The sequence below is a fragment of the Toxotes jaculatrix genome, chromosome 7, assembly GCF_017976425.1.
Source record: "Toxotes jaculatrix isolate fToxJac2 chromosome 7, fToxJac2.pri, whole genome shotgun sequence".
Classification (NCBI taxonomy): domain Eukaryota; kingdom Metazoa; phylum Chordata; class Actinopteri; family Toxotidae; genus Toxotes; species Toxotes jaculatrix.
This window is the reverse complement of record NC_054400.1, coordinates 18,007,841-18,028,838: the sequence shown is the minus strand read 5'-3', so window position 1 is coordinate 18,028,838 and position 20,998 is coordinate 18,007,841. Positions and strand designations below refer to the sequence as shown.

General features: G+C 41.7%; 1 protein-coding gene across 4 annotated transcripts in view; it reads left to right on the top strand.

Moving 5' to 3' along the window:
- The window catches only part of trpm3 (transient receptor potential cation channel, subfamily M, member 3), a 128,269-nt gene that overhangs the window by 97,151 nt on the left and 10,120 nt on the right, over nucleotides 1–20,998 (top strand). For 2 of the 4 annotated variants that reach the window (XM_041041801.1, XM_041041803.1), the window contains exons 10-19: nucleotides 4,066–4,166; nucleotides 4,819–4,953; nucleotides 5,221–5,271; nucleotides 8,260–8,295; nucleotides 8,468–8,608; nucleotides 10,656–10,685; nucleotides 12,259–12,551; nucleotides 14,330–14,558; nucleotides 17,430–17,633; nucleotides 19,913–20,053. In XM_041041801.1, the coding sequence (XP_040897735.1) occupies nucleotides 4,066–4,166; nucleotides 4,819–4,953; nucleotides 5,221–5,271; nucleotides 8,260–8,295; nucleotides 8,468–8,608; nucleotides 10,656–10,685; nucleotides 12,259–12,551; nucleotides 14,330–14,558; nucleotides 17,430–17,633; nucleotides 19,913–20,053 (1,361 nt within the window). The remainder of the gene's footprint in view (nucleotides 1–4,065; nucleotides 4,167–4,818; nucleotides 4,954–5,220; nucleotides 5,272–8,259; nucleotides 8,296–8,467; nucleotides 8,609–10,655; nucleotides 10,686–12,258; nucleotides 12,552–14,329; nucleotides 14,559–17,429; nucleotides 17,634–19,912; nucleotides 20,054–20,998) is intronic. The other 2 variants (XM_041041802.1, XM_041041804.1) reach the window with 2 other exon arrangements.

Below are 20,998 nucleotides of genomic sequence, written 5' to 3'. Positions count from 1 at the left end.
GTGCCATGTCTTTTGAAGTATATATTTTACAATTTAATTTGTATTTAGGAAATTCATTTCTAATGAGGCCAGTAATGATTTGGCTAAATGGCCTAACCATATACTGTAATGCCACTTGAGCCCTTTATATCTCAGAACTACTTAAGTGCCCAGATTGTGGTATTGTTTCTTATCTTTACATGTAAATAACATAGTCTGTTATTGTCTTGTATAATGTGCTCTAGTAAGGCATGACACAGCAAAATGTACAGGAAGATATATGGTTGGCCGAAGCATTTGATCCTTCTGCTGTAACAAATTGTTTTGCATTTCCCAGTAAGGGCATTAAACTGAACCAAACTGAGTTCCAAAATTGAAAATCTGTCAAGTGCAGACATAGCAATTAAACTAAAACTCCATTGTTCCCCATCCTCTACCCTATTTCCCACATCACTGTTTCCCATGCCCCCACCCTCTCATACCCACCCCCTCTACAAGCACTCACACACACACTCATGGATCCATACTTTCGATTGGTTGTTCAGTAGCTTGTATTGATCATGGTTGCGCTTGCCTCTTCAAGGAATATGATGTTAACGAGGCCCACTGGAGGGCCTGCAGTGGTATGCATGCATACTCCCTCTCTCTCTCACACACACACACGCACACACACACACACACACACACACACACACACCTACCTGTACATGTGAACACACATCCATGCACGTGTGCAAAGACACAGTGAGTCCTATGGGGCTGCTTAGCAAATCCGAGCATATGATCGACTATCTCAGGAACTGTTCCTTAGAGAAACATTTCATTCCACTGCGAGTAAGGAGGAGACTAAACTAGAGCGTTTGGAGATGGAGGGAGTAAAAGAGAAACATGTTTTACATAATTTATGTGCAGCAGTCAGGATGCATGATTTCTTTGGTCCATGCATCACTCCCTGATCTTCATCTTGCTCTCTTGCTCTGTTACGTTTCTTACGTACACATCTCACTCACGTATTCCGTCGACTCCATCTGTTGATCTGTCTTTCATTTCTGTTGACTTGTTCATCCCTTTTCAGTTCCTTTCTTTTTGCTCTGTGATAGTAATGACATTTAGATGAATGAGTGAAGGAAGGAAGGAATTGAAATCAAAGAAAGAGAAGACAAAATGTGTAAACAAGGAAGTGAAGAGGAAGAGATCAGGAAAGTGAAAGGATGAAAGAGGAACACTAAGGAAAGGGGTGAAAATGCTTTATGGTAAACAGCATGAGGGTCATTCTACATGCAAGTCTCATTCAGTTTCTCATTCAGAGTGAATGAGACGCATTAAGGCTTTTAGTGTAAAATAAAATCAGTCACATCCTGCCTGAGAGCTTTTTAAAACACTGGATTAGACTCCTTCGCCGAAGAACTAAGCTACTGCCTGAAGCTCAACAAAGCGCACTACAGTCAAGAAACACACGGTGAGGGGAGAGCAGAGCAAGAGCGGAAGAAAGAGAATAAAAGGAGAGAGAGTGTGAGAGAGAGAGAGACTTGGAGAAGCATGAACAGACAGAGGACTGATACTGCAGCTAGACACATAGTGTAACAGAGGGGTGTCTGGGGGGGGGGGGGGGGGGGTAATTGATGGTCTGCTGTCAAAGGTAGTCAATATCCTGAAGATTGGGTCCATAAAGTCAGCTGGCTGCAGTTCCACCTCTCTGTAGGCAGACAGAGTGAAGCTGCAGGCCTTTAATAAAGCAAGGCCACCCTGCCTTTTAAAATACACATATCTCCACTAAAGCTCTTATTAGTGGGCTCTGCATCTTATTAGCGGGGCTCTGTCTGAACTCACACCATTAAGCTCCAGTAATGCTTGTACAGGCCTTTAAGTCAGCGAGAGCTCTGTGTAAAGCAATGATACCGGTGTGCTTATTAAAAATTACACAGTCTTGTCTACAGACAAGGGATTATTATTATACTTTATATTACACTGGATTTCTCTGGAGACCGAGATGAAATGTTTTCTTATCTTCCTCATTTTGGTTAACTCCTCCCAGTGAACAGGTCAGTTATCAACGTGAACAGCAGACTGTGCTTTTCTGTTCTGTTCTCACTGGTTAATGGTGTTTGAAGTGTGCCACTTAAAAAGTGAACAGCTTCAAATAATCTCTCACAGGCTGACTATGAAAGTTTAAATGCAGTGGGAGCATTTTTGTAACGTATTACACTAAAGCTGTTTCATATTGGAACATGCAGATGAATTGTAAATAGTTTAAAGTTTATTTTATATAGTCTGTTTCTATCCTGACTTCATTTTCTGCTGCTTCCAGATTTTCTTCTTTCATTTTTCTCCTTTCCAACAAATATCCTCCTACAAGAAATACCCACAGTTGGAATTGTTGCTTTACACACTGCGTGCTGGCCCTGTCGATCAAAAGTACTCAGATTATCATAAAACCCATTATTTCTTACATGTGCAGAGTGTTTCCCAAAAATATTCTGACTAAGGATGATATGGAAATGTGATGACACAGTACTGAACAGGTGAGCATTAACAGAAAACAAGGAGGGAGAGGGAGGGGGATGACAAACCACCAGACATTGCAGTCACAATAAATTATATCTATCTCAGTCCCTAGGCCACCAGGACACAGCAGCAAGTATTAATTTAATAAGATCTTCCAACGTGAAGTTTCCTAAAAGCAGCCCTGCATTGCTAATATCTCAACAGATTTATATCCGCCAGTCTGTCCTTTACTAAACAGCAATGACGTACAGCAAAGCTGTCATGGTGATGGGAGACATGGTGTTTTTAACTTTTATTTCATCCTTTTTGTCAGTGTGCCCTTGAACATGCCTTTTTTCTTGCCTCCACTTCATCATGTACATCACTTAATCATCTACACTGAGCAAATTAAATCTGTCCACAATGCCACTATCTTTTGTTTTCAGTTTTAATATATTTTTCCTTTTTTGTCTTATCTGTTTATACACTGTAGTTCTTCATCTTCTTCGGCTGATTACTGTACAGTCATGCTGATGTTACCAGAGGACCAGAGTACAGTAAATGATGTTCACTGACACAGAAAATCAAAGGAACACGGTTTTAGTCCACATTTTATGCAGGGATGAGGTGGAGCATTAAATTACCTGGTACATCAAAGAATGAGATGTCAGTCTCCCAATACAAAGATATCTTCTCTACAGACACATAACAGGCAGGGACAGAGCAGACATGTTGTCAGCAGACAGGGAGACACAGGTTGCCAATAAAGCCAAGAGTCACCAAGCCTGAAGTTAGATGTTCATTGAATCTGTTTATCATAAGTACAGAGATGACAGCAGAGATGAGCACTGTGAAATACTGTATAACAGCAGAAAATGTGTTTCTTCACTGCTGCCTCTCGAGATAAGAGATAAAACGTCATCATATCAGACTTATATATTTTATTTAACCCTAGCAGGGTTAAATAAGAGTATAAGAATATAAAGAGAAAATAAAATAAACACTGCCAGTCTTCCATCATTTGAAGCCACCATTTAGTTCTGTTCTTCTAATGCTTTGGTTCATTATCTCGCTGCAGGATAAAGCCCTGACCAACCAGTCTGTCTTCCTTTGTTTATTGTATTTTTCTCACCATTCTGTTAGAAATGTACTGTACGGCTTCCTGCAGCACAGTTTTTTTTCCTAATAATGGATCAGAGGGTTTAGTAACACAGTTTGTTCCAACACTGCCATTGTACAGACAGAGGGTTTGTAAGTGACCTGTAGGAATTGTTTGCATTAACTTTCAAGGTGTTTCACTCACTCCCACTGCTGTTGGAAAACTGTTAAAAAAAAAAAGGTCTGGTTTCTGTTAAATGTTTTTTTCCTTGGTACATTTTAAGTTTTTTATTATATTTAACTTGAATTGCTTAAATTTCAATAAAAACCCCCCCAAAAAAGTGGGTGTTCTATAACTTTGTGTATATCTAACAACTAAAGTCACAACTAATAAAAATCATACTAGCAGGTAGCTCTAAAGTTTGGATCTTTGACTGTTTATCTGTGTTTAAGAAACCGTGTTTGTCAGAAATATGACATTGTCCATCGACTTGCTTGTATCAGGTGCCAACGCTTCTGCTCCTGACCAGCTGAGTTTAGCGCTGGCGTGGAACAGAGTGGACATCGCCCGCAGTCAGATCTTCATCTACGGACAGCAGTGGCCTGTAAGAACCATAAACCTTATAAAAAATAAAAAATAAAAAAAAGATGCATACTGCAGCAGAAATATTGATTACATGCACAGGGCTTTTTGTTCTTCCTGCGTTTTCACTGGTGCACTGCAGTGCTTAAAAAGCTCGAACTGCTTTACATTTAGTCCCAATAATTTTAAAATAATTTGCAAGAGAAAGGTGATGACTTAAACAGCCAACAAAATGGCACTTTCAGTATTAAAAGACAATTTGGAAGCTGAAAGCTATTCAGGACTAGTCATGGGTGAACGGTTCAGCAACTGATAAATGGTTGCAAATAATAATCAAGCCATTTTATTTCAGCTCTCTCTATTTTGGATGTGCGGTCTATACAAGCAAATAATATCATTATATTACAATGGAGATTTACGTGTGGCTCCGCTCACATGTAGTGTGAATCAATGGAGCATAAAGCACTGCAGCGCTGCTCTAGAGTTCACTGGATTATCAAAGTGAATGTTGAAGTCACCTCCTGTAATAATCCTTTTATAGTTTTAGTACATGATGATACTCAATCTCTGTTTATTTCCTTGCAGTGTTCTCATAAAGTGTGGTTTGTTGTACCATAGTGTTTTTCTGTGTGTGTTACCGTCATTATGTGTAATCTCTATTCCGTGTGTCTTAGGTCGGTTCCCTGGAGCAGGCGATGCTGGACGCCTTAGTTCTGGACAGAGTGGACTTTGTCAAGCTTCTGATTGAAAATGGAGTCAGCATGCACCGTTTCCTCACACTTTCCAGACTGGAGGAGCTCTACAACACGGTAAAAATAACTGCGCATAAGTAGACTGTAAATATAAATTGTATAGTCTTTTTGCAACACACCAGAGAGGCGCCTCCTTTAGCAAATAGTGGTGACAGTGAGTCTTTAAAGTAAAATGTTGATTGACAGCTTACTTGCACAAGAAAAACATTGAGCTGGTAGTGAACAGTACAGCAGGCATGGTCAGTTTTTACCTAAGAAGCTGCAGATGCTGTCAGTGATGATAACAATATTCTTATGTGCTGTGTTTGATTTTTTTCCCAACAGAGACATGGACCATCCAACACACTGTACCACCTTGTCAGAGACGTCAAAAAGGTATGAGAATCACTGCCTTGCCTTTTTAGCTCTGTGGCTGTTCAGGCACACTGTGTGGGATTGTTGGCTTGAATGTGTATATTAAAGAAGACATTTTCGACTCCATAGCGTTTCAGTTGCTTTTTTTGCAGTGTGTGTGTGTGTGTGTGTTATTACTCTGTTTGCATCAATTTGTGTGTCCACATTTTGGTAGCCCTAGTTGCTGTTAACTGCAAATAGAGGCCGGCTTTTCTCTTTCAGCTGGTGTTGCGGGCTGCAGTGGCTGCGTAGTGCTATGCACGACTCTCATCCCTCTCATGACTCTTTAGCAATTTACTCTGTTCTTTCTCTGAGGCACACACCATCATGGCAAACAAACAGTACATGTATTAAACATTGTTTTATCCACAGAACTTGAATATGAGAGAATCGAGGCCACAGTGGAACTGCTGTAAGGCTGATAAAGAAGAACTTTGCAGACCCACAGTTTATTTCTCTTTTTATTTTTAACACCATTATAAAGTGTGGTCTTTTTTGATGTGCAGTATCAGTTGTTCCTTTGAATAGAGATATTGCAAAATCCCTTACATGAAATAGACTTTATTTTGTATCCAGACTATGTTTATTTCATGTTTAGATGATGAAATTGTGGGATCCTCTTTCAGTAGGCTTTGACTGCACTTAAGCAAAAAAATTTTCAACGCTGAGCAGTCTTCATTATATTTTGCTGCACATCTCCTATAGCAACTTAATGATTGCTGGCGATCAAAGAAAACGACCTAGCATTTCGCATTCAGCACGTTTCCGCACCAATTACGAGTGATCCCACTGTTGAGAGATTATGGAGAGGTCAGCAACACCACCATTAGAACCGAGAGGTGTTCATTAATTAAAGTGTTGCTGATTACGGTAATGCCACATTCTCTTCTGGGATTCGCTGACGAGGCTCTGCGTTGTAATCATCCCTCCTTTACCTCCTCTCTGTTTTTAAACACAACTCTGATCTCAAGGTCTTGCAGAGAATGCAGTTTACAATACAGGACATCTCACTACACCATTTCACAAACACACACACACACTGTAGTGCATGGCATAACATCCCCATTTTCTTTTTGCAGAGCTGTGTGTAATTGCCATAGTGTAGCTTAATGTTTGTGTGTCATTGCTGTATCAAAGTATGATAGTAGAGTTAACTACTATCCCTTGGGTTGAGCTACCATGTCATCGCTATTTCCTGTTTTTTGTAGTTCTCTGTTGACTGGTGGGCCATGCTGGTGGTTCTGAAATACAGATGTTGACCTAATAACAACCTGCAAGGGCCAATGAAGGCTGCTCTCAGGTTTAATCTGGTCCATTCATTAGGTTGTGTGAAAGTTGAGCCAGAAAACAGGACGAATCGCAAAGATTGGCTTGTGGACTGCAGCTGCCAAAACAGAAATTGGTTTTCCCTGCAGAGTGAATGAACAATGCAGTTTTGTGGCCAAAGGTTGGCAGCAATACACCTTGGGCTTTAAGTCTCACATATCAGGAAGGGTTTGGAGGAAGTCCAAATGTGAGCAGGTGGTTTTACTTTTCAGTTTTCTTTGATATCTGAATGTGTAGGAATGAACCAAAATATTTGGGTGGTCGATTTGTACTGTAGGTCATCAGCTGACATGAGAGCATGAACTAGTGTACGTTGCATTATATATTTTGATATTATCTGTATTGTAATTATCTAATGGTTGTCATAGGTTTGGCCATATGTTACAGGAGGCAGGAAAAAGAAATGTAAGGTTTTATCAGCAGAGCAGCTTCCCCATTAGAAAGTCAGCCAGGACTCAGACTTTACTAATTACTCTGGAGAATTAAAAACTTGCAGTGGGCTATGCTCTTAGTGTGTATTCACACAAGGTGTAAACAAGCAGTTATTAGCTTGAGCCACCACAGGGAATTAAAGCAGGCTCAGCTGGCCGCTGATTGGTGCATTTGAACTATATATATGAGTAGGATGAGGAGGTGAAGCTTTGTGTGCTTTGAACCATAGATGTCGAAAAAAGAAGCGGGATCAGTGTCTCTTTCTACTTCAAAGTGTATCAGTTGTCCTACAGGGGTTTGTCAGCACTGCAGCTCACCTTTGCCGCCAGTGAAATTGAATCTTTGGATATGAAGTCAGGCAAGGGATGAGTGGGACAGAGAGGATTTCTAGGATCTCACATCTGACTGCAGAGGGGAAGGGGGTGGAGGGGTGATGGGATCAGGGTAGGTGTAAAGCTATGTAAGCTAATTGGTGCATCTAAAAGGAACAATGGGGGTCAGGATAATGACTGCAGGTTCTGGGGTTGATCATGAGGGCATGAGGAGGAGCAGCAAGTGTTGACATGGTTATAGTCTTCATGTGAAAGGACTTCTGTTTCAATAATGATTCTCCCCTCTAGCGTTAATAGCTGTCTGTCTGTCTTTCTGTGCTATTGCCCCTCTCTTCCAGGCTAATGAGCCATTACTACTTTCTCTCTCTTTTCATCTCTGCATTGAACCTCACTGATAAGATCTCATTATTGCCCTAAATGCAAATTATAACTAATCATTCAATTTTTTATTTTTATAATGCTTTGTAATTGTCCTCAGAACTATAAATTATACTGCACCTGTTTTTTTTTTATTCTCCTCTCATTTTCTGCTTCAGTATTGAATTTAAGAGAAGAAGTTACAGCTTGGGGCTTCAAAGTTTCACGTTTGACAAGGCTGTTGGGAGTAATACCACACCTGGATCTATGACCAGTTTTTGGTTCAACCAGTTTTTAGATTAAGATATCAGAGGAATAACTCAAAGTTTCTACTGTCGAACCAAGATCTACATAGTTTAAAGAATTCAAAATCTAAAAACATAAACTGACCCACAGTCTACTGGAGATAACAATTTATTAAAGAGGCTGGAAAAGAGATCTTGCCTGAGTTTCTCTGTATCTCATTTCCACTGCTCTTGCTTATCGTGCGGTTTACTCACTGACATTGTGTGTTCTTTCCAAGCGAGAATATCCAGGGTTCAGTTGGATCTACTTCAAGGTGAATCTGATAATCATGTTTTCTTTTATAGCCAAAAAGAGTTTCATATGGATTTTGTAGAGTGTGTATGACTGTGTGATTTGTTTTGTACTCTTTGTTTCCCTCTTGTTTACCTTCCTTTGTTAATCAGTTGGCGTGAGTTGTTGCCTGTTAACACTGTCTGGTTTTCTAGGGAAACCTGCCACCGGACTACCGCATTAGCCTCATCGACATTGGACTGGTCATTGAATACCTCATGGGCGGGGCATATCGGTGTAACTACACCAGGAAAAGATTCAGAACTCTATACCACAACCTCTTTGGACCCAAAAGGGTGAGTGGATCATTCCCACCTTCATTAGCATCCCACCATTTACTGCACTTCAGCACTAACGTCTGAGAATTTTTAATGTCATTAATCAAACGAACAGTATCAGTGAAATGAGCCTCGTGATCAAATTTGCCCTGTAAGGGCAAGATGGATAATAAGAGCAAATTATATTCCAATAATAAAATGTTAATTAGGGATAGTGCACTCAAGGGTATACTCCCACCTTACTGATGCAAGTTGTTAATTAGCATGTACATATAAATTACTGGTTTTGACATGACTGAATGAGCAGGAAGTACATGAAACCTTAGTCTGCAATGTGCTCTAAGCATGCTACTTGATTTTTGGAGCAAGGATGACAGAAGTCTTTGCGATATACTGATGTGTAAGTCGATTTCAAGACTTCAGGTGGTTTTCCTTGGCTCAGATGATTAAGATTCAAACATGAGGAAAATGCAGGACAGAAGTGCTTTGTCTAGGAAGTAAGCCCAAATAAGTAAATGTTTATTTATATAACATTTTCTTTATTCATACTGTCATGAAAACCAGGTTTACAACATGCCTCACTGCGAGAAAAAACAATAACTACTCTGTTGCAAGTCAACGTATAAGCTTTAAGCTGGTTGTGCAACTGCTAGCTAGTGATGCACAAGGATGGGATATAAGTCTACATATTGTAGCCTGACTGCTCAAATGAAAAAGCCAAGAATCGAAATAACATTTAGAAAAACTCAGCACGATGTAAAGGCATTTATTGTATGGTTGTGGAGCTCTCACTAAATCCACACAGTTCTGTGATCTCATGCAGTCATGGTGCTCCAGCAGAGGTCAAACATAAGAGTCGTCCTTCCGTTCTTCTTCCTTTCCACACCAAGTAGAGTGGCTGCACAGGCTATTGTTAGCCTGATGCAACAAATCATCCATCTATAGCAGTGGCTCTTCATCATGCGCCATCATGAACCCAAGAATATACACTTCTCATTGCAACCACTGGTGACACTCACTTCACTGATTAGCACACTTTGAACAAAAGTGGAGAAACTGATCATTGACATTGCGCTATATTGTTTTGGTGGTTGTGTGTTTTACACACCACACATACATCTTCATATTCTGTTTATCTGACATGTGATTCTCTCATTCTGCCTCAGTATTTCACACACTGCCACAGGTGTGATGAAAATAGAAATAGACACAGCTGTGTCTGAAACAACATATTTCTGCTTGATAGTGCACCTTTGTGTTTTGATGTTTGAGTGTGTGCGTGTGTGTATGTGGGTCTTCATGTGCCTGTTTATCTCATTGTATGTCTGCCATGGCAGCAACAAAGCAGCTGGAAAGACGCAGATAAAGCGAAAGCAAAGAAATGGGACAGAGACAGAGCAAAGAGGCAAAATGAGAGAGAGGCAGAGAGAGAGAGAGAGAGAGAGAGAGAGAGAGAGAGAGAGAGAGAGAGTCAGTTCCAATTTAACTGTGATTTTCTAGATGAAATGAACGTGCGATCACACAGTCGTGTGCACGCACACAGGCGAGCGCACACACACACACAAACACGTTAACTAAGAACAAAGCCTTGAAATAGATGCAGATATCAAAATCCCCACAGGAGACCTGGGCTATTTTTACCAACTCAGATGATGGCTCATGAATGCATAATTCATACATGCCCTGCTTTAATACAGCTACACAGTACTGTACCAAACGCACAAATGCACTTTGCTTTAATACAGAGACACATTACTGTACCAAACGCACAAATGCGCTTTGCTTTAATACATGCAGACACACCAAAATAAAAAATTGTAGCTATATGATTAGTATACTGTCAATCACACCAGCACAAAATGCTATCCTTCAATGTTGTTGCTATTTTAAAGAAAACCATTCAACTATGGGTGACTTACCATTTTAAAGAATTCTCTTGGTCTCATGTACGTGAGTCTGTCTGTCTGTCAGTCTATGCTGTGTTGTGCTTATAGAGTAAATTGCTCTATAAAATACATCCGACAAGGTCTTGTTCTGCTTGTTTATGTTTTTGTTGCTTTTCTAGCCCAAAGCCCTGAAACTGCTGGGGATGGAGGTGAGTGTTGATCTCATCAAGGCTGTTGTCCAGTCCTTCCTTCACTGTTCCTCTCCTTCGTCTAAAACATAGTCTTCTCACTCTTAATACATGTTGAGTGTACAAGTCAGTCTGCAGGAAGCTTTTCAGCGAGAGTCGTTCAGTGTGTGCCGTCTTTGAAAGAGAGACCTTGAGGCATATTTAATTTGTTTTGCTAGCAGCCTGTATACACTTTTGAGCTGACTGAAGGCTCATTGTAAAATGAAATAATCAGACATTTCACACAACGCTGTACAAAGTTATCTTTTCGATTTACATTTTCCTCAGATTTATGAAACGGAAAAAATTCCCAGGACCACATAAAGTCTAATGGCTCCAGACAGTTTAAATGTAAAGACCTCTTATGACACATGTCAGAGCAGCCCAGCTACATTTAACTGAATAGCTAATGACTGAACTTACATTATAAATGGTTTGTGTACTCAGATGTATCCATGGTGTACACACCATGAAGTATCTACATCGTAAACCTTTTATCTCAGCATGTGTCTACAGTTTCCTCAGAGATATTTCTATCTTAACGTGTATGGCTGTCCGTTCCTTTGTATGTCTGCCTGTTTGAAATCTGTCCCCCTGTCCGTGTGTGTTCCCTGTTTGTTTGTGCCTACTACTACTTATTTTCTACTTATTTCCCTTCATGCTTTGTTCCCTTTTTCTAAGCCAATATATCATTTGATCAGTAAACTGGCCATGAAATGGACTATGTTAAATTTACTGCTGTTAACCCTGGACACCTGTAATTATTGAAGAGTTAACCGTATGGTGCTCCAGTCATTTCTAAATATCCATAAGTTCACAAACTTACTCTTTTATAAATGGATATCAATGTGTGTGTGATATTCATCGAGTGTCAGTGTCTAAATCCTTTACCACAGATGTATTATTATGTCTTTCTTTGTCTGGATAATCTGTCTCAGAGCAAGCATCAATTCTAGTAGCACTGAAAATCATTTTTCAGATGTATGTCATTGACCAACTGTCAGTAGTCCTCAGCTGTTAAAATGTGAGATTACTGGAGATCAATGCAGCCTTGCTGACATGCCATTTAGGCGCTAACTGGCAGTGTCAGTCTCTCCAGAGACAGTGAGCAAACCTGGAGACACTGACCGCTTCACCTTTTCTGGTGTCATGTTACTCATAAGGAAAGGCACAGTGTATTATAAAATATATGTGGTGCCTGCTGTGTGTCCTCTAAATTGCTCTGTGTGTAACACTTTGTGCCTCCACCTGTCTGATTTTCCCACTGTGTATGGAAGGTGAACACCTTTTACACTGTGCGATACGACCACTTTAGACGTGTCTAATGTGGCCAATCCAGGAGGAGTGCTTCAAAGCTTTAAGTCATGCATACAGTCCAATTTTCTTGGGTGCCACTTATAATCACCATTTAGAATCCAAGCATTGACCTCATACAGTGCGTCCATAACCAGCTCAGGATCAGCCTAAAACACTCTTCAAAAAAAATCCCATGAACAATCTCTGCATTGATGCCTCTGTCTTTCCACGCCACTCACTTGTTCCGGATCTCCACCAGGACGACATGCCAATCCGCAGAGGCCGCCAGAAGACCACACGCAAACGAGAGGAGGAGGTGGACATCGATTTGGACGACCCGGAAATCAACCACTTCCCTTTTCCCTTCCATGAGCTGATGGTGTGGGCCGTGCTCATGAAACGTCAGAAGATGGCGTTGTTCTTTTGGCAGCACGGCGAAGAGGCCATGGCCAAGGCCTTGGTAGCCTGTAAGCTTTGTAAGGCCATGGCACACGAAGCCTCAGAGAACGACATGGTGGATGACATCTCTCAGGAACTAAACCACAACTCCAGGTGGGTGACTCTAATGACGCACACAGACAGATGCAGCCGTCTATGCTTGTGTGGTTTTTAGCATGATATTCCAACATAGTGTCCTCAGTGAGTGTCCCAAGCAGGACTTACTTCATGGAAACATTTCTGTGCTAAATAATTAATGCAAAGTTGAGTAGGGAGCCTAGATGGGAATGTCTACCCCCAAACCCCCGACACATATAGGCAGACGCACACACACAAACACCACCGTGCCTTTTTCCCTGTAAAAGCTGACCTGTTTCAAACGACTACAGGCTCCCACAGGATGTAAGTGACATACATACTGAAATCTAATAACATGCATCATCGTTAGTTAAGGAAATTCATTTGAGATGAAGGTAATCACCTAGAGATTAAATTGCTGGCTACGGAAATAACAGTTAATTAGAGGAAAAAATTTTAGATACTACAAATGAAGCACACCAGGCCGACCACACCCCCCCTGTATACACACACACATAGAAGTTTGTTTAGCTATCCTTATTAAAACAGTGCATTGACTTCCAGTCATTGTGAACAGCCTAACCATAACCTAAACCTGATTTTAACCAGAACCTTAAAGCCAATTCTCAATCAGACAGCGAGAACCAGCCAGAATCTCCTCACTCCTTAAGGTCTATAACTCAAACTGGTCCTCACAAAGTTAGAAATACACGGTTACACACACATACACAAAGACAAGAACACACATTCACAAACACTGCAATCACAAATTATTTAAAGATTACATAAAGATATAAAAATGTATGTAGTTAAATGAGCTCTTCGAAGGAAGCCAGCCACATGCTCTGCGGAAAGTAACTGCTCTGAGGCTGTCCTTTGAAAATATGTGTAAATGTGTGTATGCATGTGTTTGTGTATTTGTATAAACTCGAGGGATATTTGTGTGAACTACAGTTATTTATAATGCGTGGAAGTACATACAGTAATGCTCAAATTCTGTGGAGAGTTCTTACATTTTAAGGCACTGGCAAACAAGATTTACAAACAGTGTGGAAATATTCACCCTTTGTATGTCGCAGTTCACGAAAGTTACTTGAGAAGCACGTCACAGAATCTCATTCATCCATTCATGCAACACTGCTGAAGTGTGTCATGAAGCTTGATCTCAAAGTATTGATTTTTTTAAAAATTGTTTTTATTGTCTGGAAGACACTTTAAAATGCTGGTGCAGTGGGTGGCGCTTTATGTTTGTTTGCAGACGTGAATATTTTGAAAACTCAAGGTTGTGTTTGTACGTGTGTGTGTGGATGGATGGATGTGTGTGCCATGTTACATTCCCATATTTCCACATTGTTCTCATGTTTCTGCCTCATTCTCAGAGAAACATTTCACAGTAGCCCCATAATTCTGTAATCATGATTTTGTAATCTGCTCAGAGCATCTTAAACTTGAACAGCAAGCATCCCAAACCCCTTCACTTTGGAAGAGATACAGATATAATTTCCAGTGAGGATTGCCCCCCGCCCCCCGTTTGTTGGATGCATGTGTATGCATCTACTAAAGATACTAGATATGCTGCTCATGTAAGCGCTTGACCGTGCCCGTGTGGCGTGTTGATATGCAAAATGGTGTTGTATCTGTGTGTGTGCGCGCTTTCAAGTGTCTGTGTGTAAATCTGATCTCCTTCAGAATCTGATCAGATGGTTGATGATTCCTCGACCAGTTCAATTACATTTTCATATGTTTGGACAAAGTGTATTACTGTCTCTGTTCATGTCTCTGTGTGCCTGTATATGTCCTGTATAATCTCCCAGAGAGTTTGGCCAGCTGGCAGTGGAACTCCTAGACCAGTCCTATAAACAGGATGAGCAGATGGCCATGAAGCTGCTGACGTACGAGCTGAAGAACTGGAGCAACGCCACCTGCCTGCAGCTGGCGGTAGCGGCCAAACACAGAGATTTCATCGCTCACACCTGCAGTCAGATGCTGCTGACCGACATGTGGATGGGACGCTTGCGCATGCGCAAAAACTCTGGCCTGAAGGTAACAAAAGTGGGCAAGATGTTTGAGACAACATGGGGGTAAAGAAAACTATACTTGTATTGCATAAAATGTCTGGACTTCACAGGGACTTCAGGCTTTTTGTGTTAGAGAGGCAGGGTTGGACTGGAATGCTTGAGTCCCCTCAGACTACCTGAGAAAAGTTTGGCAGGAAAAATAATAAGAAACTTTCTCACCTCCTTGAGAAACTATTGTAGAGGTGGCCCAAATCACTCCTGTGGACCTGCTGAGTGGCTTACAGAAAAGTCGAGAGTGGTTGTACATTTTACACGTATGGAAATGTAGGAATGTGGAGAGATTGCTAGCTACTTTTCTATAGAAAGTGAAAACTGTAAGTTGCTTTAGGCATAATATGCCTATGTTTGAAGCAGAGGTCATCCAGTATTAACTTATTACAAATATATCTGTACATTTACAGTATCAGTGTGTATGTTGGCAGATAAGTAGCAAGAAATTACAGTATGAAATGGAGGTTATTTGTCATTGCATAGTTTGACCACTGTGGATTAAATGACTGTGAGTTTCTCCATCATGTTCCAGTTAGATATAATGCAGAATGATGTGCAGTGGATAAGAAGATATTCAGTACAATACTCATGTCCCTGTTGAAGCTAGTGAAAGAGTGGCCGTCAATGCAATTTACCATCTACTGCACGATCTATGCCTATTTATATGCTAAACACATATGACCCAGACTGTACAGGTGAAATAAGGAGCTTTTATTCAAACAACATTCTAATAAGGAGGAATTAACAAGCTAAAGTAGGGAGCACACTAGTGTGGCTGGTTATACCTGTGGTTTGGCCACGATGACTCATTCCCAAGGCTGTGGAGAGTGTGCAATTGACTGTGAAAAGTAGACAGGTCACTACTGCCAGTTGAAATACTTCATTATGTAGTTTGTGGGAACCCTGGACTCAACACATCCTCCTTCCAGTGCAGCAGAATCAGCCTGTTTACAATTAATTACATAATATCACACTTAGTTTTTTTTCCCAAGCTAGATCCTTTAGTTTGATTAATAACAGAAAGTTTCTCAGTCTTCCAGGGTGAGAGATAACACAATACCATCTATACACCCACAATAGCAGAGACCAACAGGACCATGCACAATAATATTTAGTTATTAATAATGCAGGTGGGTTTATATAGGTGAAATGATGTTATTAGGAGGCATCTCTCTAGATATTGATATCTACAGCTCAGCCAGCCAGAGGAAAGAGGCTTGCTGGACTATAATATTTTAGAGAGACATTATGAGTGTGACAAGTGTCTGAGTGATGTGGCCCTCTTGGATGAACTTCCTCCACAGCTTCATTAGTATAAGCCTACAAAGCCTTTTCTTAAGCCAGAGGGGACAGAAGAACTGACCTTAATTACTAAAAAAATCCTTGAAATTGTGTCCCACATACTTGGCTCATGTGGTGAACATCATTTTGAGTCGAGGGGAGAGGTTTCAGTTTAGACTGGTGGTTGAGTTTTTGTGCTCACATGGGTTTTCCAGACGTCTGGCGGTAGGACGATAGGAGACAGCTGCTCGCATCAGAGAGGTTAGGGTTATTTATAATGAAGAGTTGCCCTGGGAGTTGCTGAAGGGACGGCTGGGTTCACACTCATTCATACACGGAGCGAGACAGGATGATGGGTCTGGCTGGAGAGCCTCTCGGAGCAGGGGCGGACTGTAAGTGCTTTCAGTGTGGTTGGGCCTTTGCAGGAGGGAGGGAGGGAGAGGGAGAGCTCGCTGGACAAGAAAGACAGAGAGGAAACCACAAGTGGAACAAACAAGATTCAGTGCCCTTAGGAGATCATGATATACAGCAAAACAATGTTGTCAGGATGTTGTCGAAATAAAATGTGTTCACATTTTTGAGTTGCTTTAGTTCTTTCAACCGTCCAACGCTCTAGCTCGTGTCAGGACATGTTTACTGGAGGCTACAATTGACTATGAATTACAAAGATGAGTACATTGATTTCTTCACACATCAGCATGTCTGACAAACTATTGACATCTTTGCCTTTGACCTCCTGACATGACTGATGACGAGAAGCTGAGGCACTGCTTTCTGTGCTGTGGCTGTAATTGTTTTTCTCACTGGTCACTGCTTCCTTCACCCTGAAACTATTCTTTTCATAAATTCATCATCTAGGCAACACATGTAGTCATCTAACTTCACTGACACCTTTGTTATTAAATTATAAAAAAAAATTTTGACCATTTTTTTTGTAACTCAACTCATCACAAATGAACGGAAAGTAAACTTTTGACCTTTTGACCATGAATTCAGTGAAAACAGCTAAATTTTGCTCTGAAATTTGTTAAAGGCAGCTGCTTCCAGAGATAAGGGGACACTCTATTACACTGCTCTCCATCGTCTTCTGTTACCCTTCACCCCCCCACCCCCCGTGGTTACAGCCTCGCTCTTGCTTTTCTTGTTTGACTATTATGTACCTGAAGTGTTTATAGCACACCTGCCTCCTTTATCTGCTGTGGGTGTCCTTACCTCAAATCCATCGTGGCAGCACAGTACCCTTGCTGCCTGTCTGGACTAATGCTTTTGTAATTGACGAGAACTCTTGTCTGATATGTCGTAAATACCGAAGCTTTGTCATTCAGGCGTGCGCAGGCCGGGAACGATGGGGAGGCATTCATGAGGGTAAATTTATATTATGTGCGTTTCACATGTGCATGTCACAGGCCGATTTTGAAGGCTGGTTTGTTCCAGATGTGTGTGTCTGAATTTCCGCAGCAGTGCTCATGAAACTGTACATCTTTGTCACATCTGCGGTTTGTCGCTTCCAGCTCTTGTCCCTAACTTTTCTCTGCCTCCTCGTCCTCTCTTCCTCATCGACCAGGTAATCTTAGGGCTGCTTCTGCCACCGTCCATCCTGAGCCTGGAGTTCAAGAACAAGGACGAGATGTCTTACATGCCCCAGGATCAGGAGGCCTACCTGCAGGAGAAGGAGGAGGAGGAGCCTGAGAAACCAGTCAAGGAGAAGGAGGAAGAAGACATGGAGTTCACAGTAAGATCTTACTGTGAGACGCAGTACAACTCCGTGGTGAGAGAACCCACCTCAGCCCCGCACCTCAGAATCTATACATTTATTCAAACTTTAGACAATACACACATGCATTGTTCAGATTATAAAACTGATCACTGACCTCTGTAGTTATCTCTTGTGGAGCAGTTTCATACAATGTTGTTGCTGTCCACAGTGAGATGATGATTTGCTCAAACATATGCACACAGCTCTTCATACATACACATACATACACATACTTGTTTCTCTATTCTGGCCAACTGGACCCTTCCAGCCAAATCGGCCTTTTCCTGTTTCTCATCGTCTCAGCAAAGACATGGTCGTTGGAGTTGTAGCGTCTCAGTCTGTCGCCGCTTGTGGGTTCCCTCGTGTATGTTTCTTCTTCCATCTATCTCCTTCTCTATTTCTCTGCCTTTCCTTTGGTCCCTCTTGTTCTCTGCCCAGCTCTCTCTTCGCTTCTTTTGTTTTTTTCTTTTATTTCTTTTTCTCTCAATCTCTGGTTCTGCAGCTCTCCTCGCCTCTCTCTCTCTCTCTCTCTCTCTCTCTCTCTCTCTCTCTCGCTCTCTTTCTCTTTGTCCCTCTTTCTCCAAGCTCAGTTCTGATTGAGGTACAGTACTGTATGCTATGGCCGATTGCTGCCCCTCACTCTCTCCCATCAGTGATGGCTTGCTGCAGCATACCACTCAGCATGTCGGCTGCTGAGCATGGGAGGCCCAGGCTTTTGCATTATATAACCGTGTCCGCCTGCTGCTGCAGAGCTTAAATCATGCAGAGTCTGAGCACCTTCTCCCGGCTCACAGTGGAAGAGTTGGTCCATCTGCATAGACATGGATGTACAGCAGGATTAGGACTCGTTCCATTTCAATCCAATCAATTCTGGAGATGACACTCAAGATCCAGTTTGTGTGTTTAAATCAAGACTGGAATTTGAAAAGCGATTTTACGCGCAAACTGGATCGAAGGTCGTCCCATTACGTGATTGAACTGAAGTTGAACGTCTTTCAGCACCACTGTACATACTCTCCATCTGCATTGAGCACAGCCAGCAAGCCAGCGCAAAGATTCACAAAACGGGCCATTTTACACATGCAGTCCTTGAGGCGCTGTGGTGTTAAACAAAGAGTCCTGCCGCCATAGGATGCATTTGCAATGAGCCCTTCCTGTTGCCCTGGCTTCTGACCGTACAAATGCACCTTCAGATACTTATGAATCACATAAAGATTCATACAGATACACAGACTGCTACACCACAGAGGGAGATTGTATTGTCCTATCCTCAGATGCTTTAGATAAACCACACTGTGATGAATGTAATAGCTTGTGTGATAGCCTGTGTCCACTTGCTGATCGGATAACGTGCATGTTCAGCGCAGTAAAGGCATGGTGTGATTTACACACTGGCATCTGAATCTGTTCACCTTGAAGGCCCTGTCTGTGTGTGCCTTGGACAAAACTTCGGCTGTATATGTTTTACATATTTGGAGAAAAAAAAAAAAAAGAAATCTCTTGATCCCTTACTGATGGTGATTTCTTCTTTCTTCGTGCTGATTTCTTAGCGATATCACTATTGTACCTTGTTCAGCCGCCTGGGAAGACCTCATTGCGTATTCCAAATATTTGGACAGAGTTTCAAACATTTTATCTTTGCCCAGGTCGACTTTACTTTTTGACATACAATACAATTCTATGAATGAACTCCCTCAGAGGTCTGGTGTTGCTTTGACATTAAGACCATGACCCATTAAAAACAGTGGGCTCCAAACCCTCTCTCATGGATAAGGAAATGTGTCACAGATTGAAATGAGATATCTATGTCTTACTTATCTTTTTCCTTTCCTTGTTTTTCTGTCTTCTTTCTGTCATTATCTGTGTCTGTGTCTCTCCTCTGCCTCTTAATTGTTGTCTGAGACACAATCCATGAGTGTCTGTGTCATACTGTGTTGCGAGCCTTCACCCAACACTCCACCTCAAACACACATTTCACATTTTGGAATGATGACATTGCCTGTGCTTGCTTCTTTGATTATAATATTAAAACTGTGTTGTAGTCCATAATGTAATGCCTCTCCCCGTTCTCCCTTCTTCTCCTTTTGTCTTTGTTATCCGGTTCCTCCCATCCCACTTCTTCCCTTCCACTTTCTTGTCTTCATCTCCGTCCTCTCTCTGCACCCTCCCACTCCTCCTCCTCCGTCTCTCCAATCCGTCACACTTCCCCCTTCCCACACTCTCCATCCCTTTATCCCTCACACCTTCCGCTCCTTCCTCCCTTGCTTCATGTGGGGTTTGCATTCGCCCAGGCAATGCTGGGCAAGGTAACCACGGAGACATCCAGAAAGAAGGATGTTGAGGAGGTTCAGAACCGCCACCGCCTCATCCCCATGGGACGCAAGATATACGAGTTCTACAACGCTCCAATTGTCAAGTTCTGGTTCCATACGGTCAGTGTCGGCTTCAGGAACACCGCCTACAAACTTCCTGTTGGCACTGTCAGTGCTAACTGTATCTCTGCAGCAGCATCAATTTCTGGTTTCCTGTGGTTAGCTTCTACTTCCACGGTGCTTCCATTGCCATTAACCTCCTGTTCCATCCTGTCATTACCAGCTTTACTAGGGTGGGAAAGTTCTGTGGGAAAGAGATGGGGAGACGGATGGGAGCACCATGGTGAGAAAAGTACAGGGGAGTGAGGAGGAGAAGTGAGTCAGAGGGAGGTTGTTGTATTGACCGTATAAACACACACCGAGACCTCTGAATCATAGCACATTTCTGCTTGATTAGATATTTCCATAAGTAAATATGATTTAAAGTTAAGCTTTAGCGTGTTCACATATGAGGGAAAAGTATGTGTTTTGTATGTTTGTCTTGACCTCTCTCTATACAGTGCCGTTTATCTAGATTCTGCAACTGTAGATGTATTTGAAGTCTGTGTGTAGCTTGTGTTTTGTACAGTATCTGCCTGTGAGCGTGTGTGTAACGGTTTATAAAAGCTGATCTTTTGTTTTCCGTAGCCCGTCTTGGGCTCCTTCAGTTTGCTTGCCCACTGAAAAACATCTTTTTATCACAGGGATTTCACTGTTTATTCATGCTGAGAAAATATTTTGACTGCCTTTTGTTTCATCCCATTTTCTGTTCTCTGGCTGTTTACTCCTCTTCTCCCTCCCCACCTCTCCTTTCTGCCCTTCAGGTTAAAAAAAAAAATGTTCTACTGTGAATTTCATTAGTGCACTTGTGGAACAGATGCTGGGTTTTCTCATGGTCAGAATGTGGTCTTTACCTCGTTACCAGATTTGCATTCATAACCGCCACACGCTGTAGAGGACTGCACTTATTAAAATAATACTAGTACACGTGGGACTGAATAAAAACAGTTTTTGTCGCACATTATT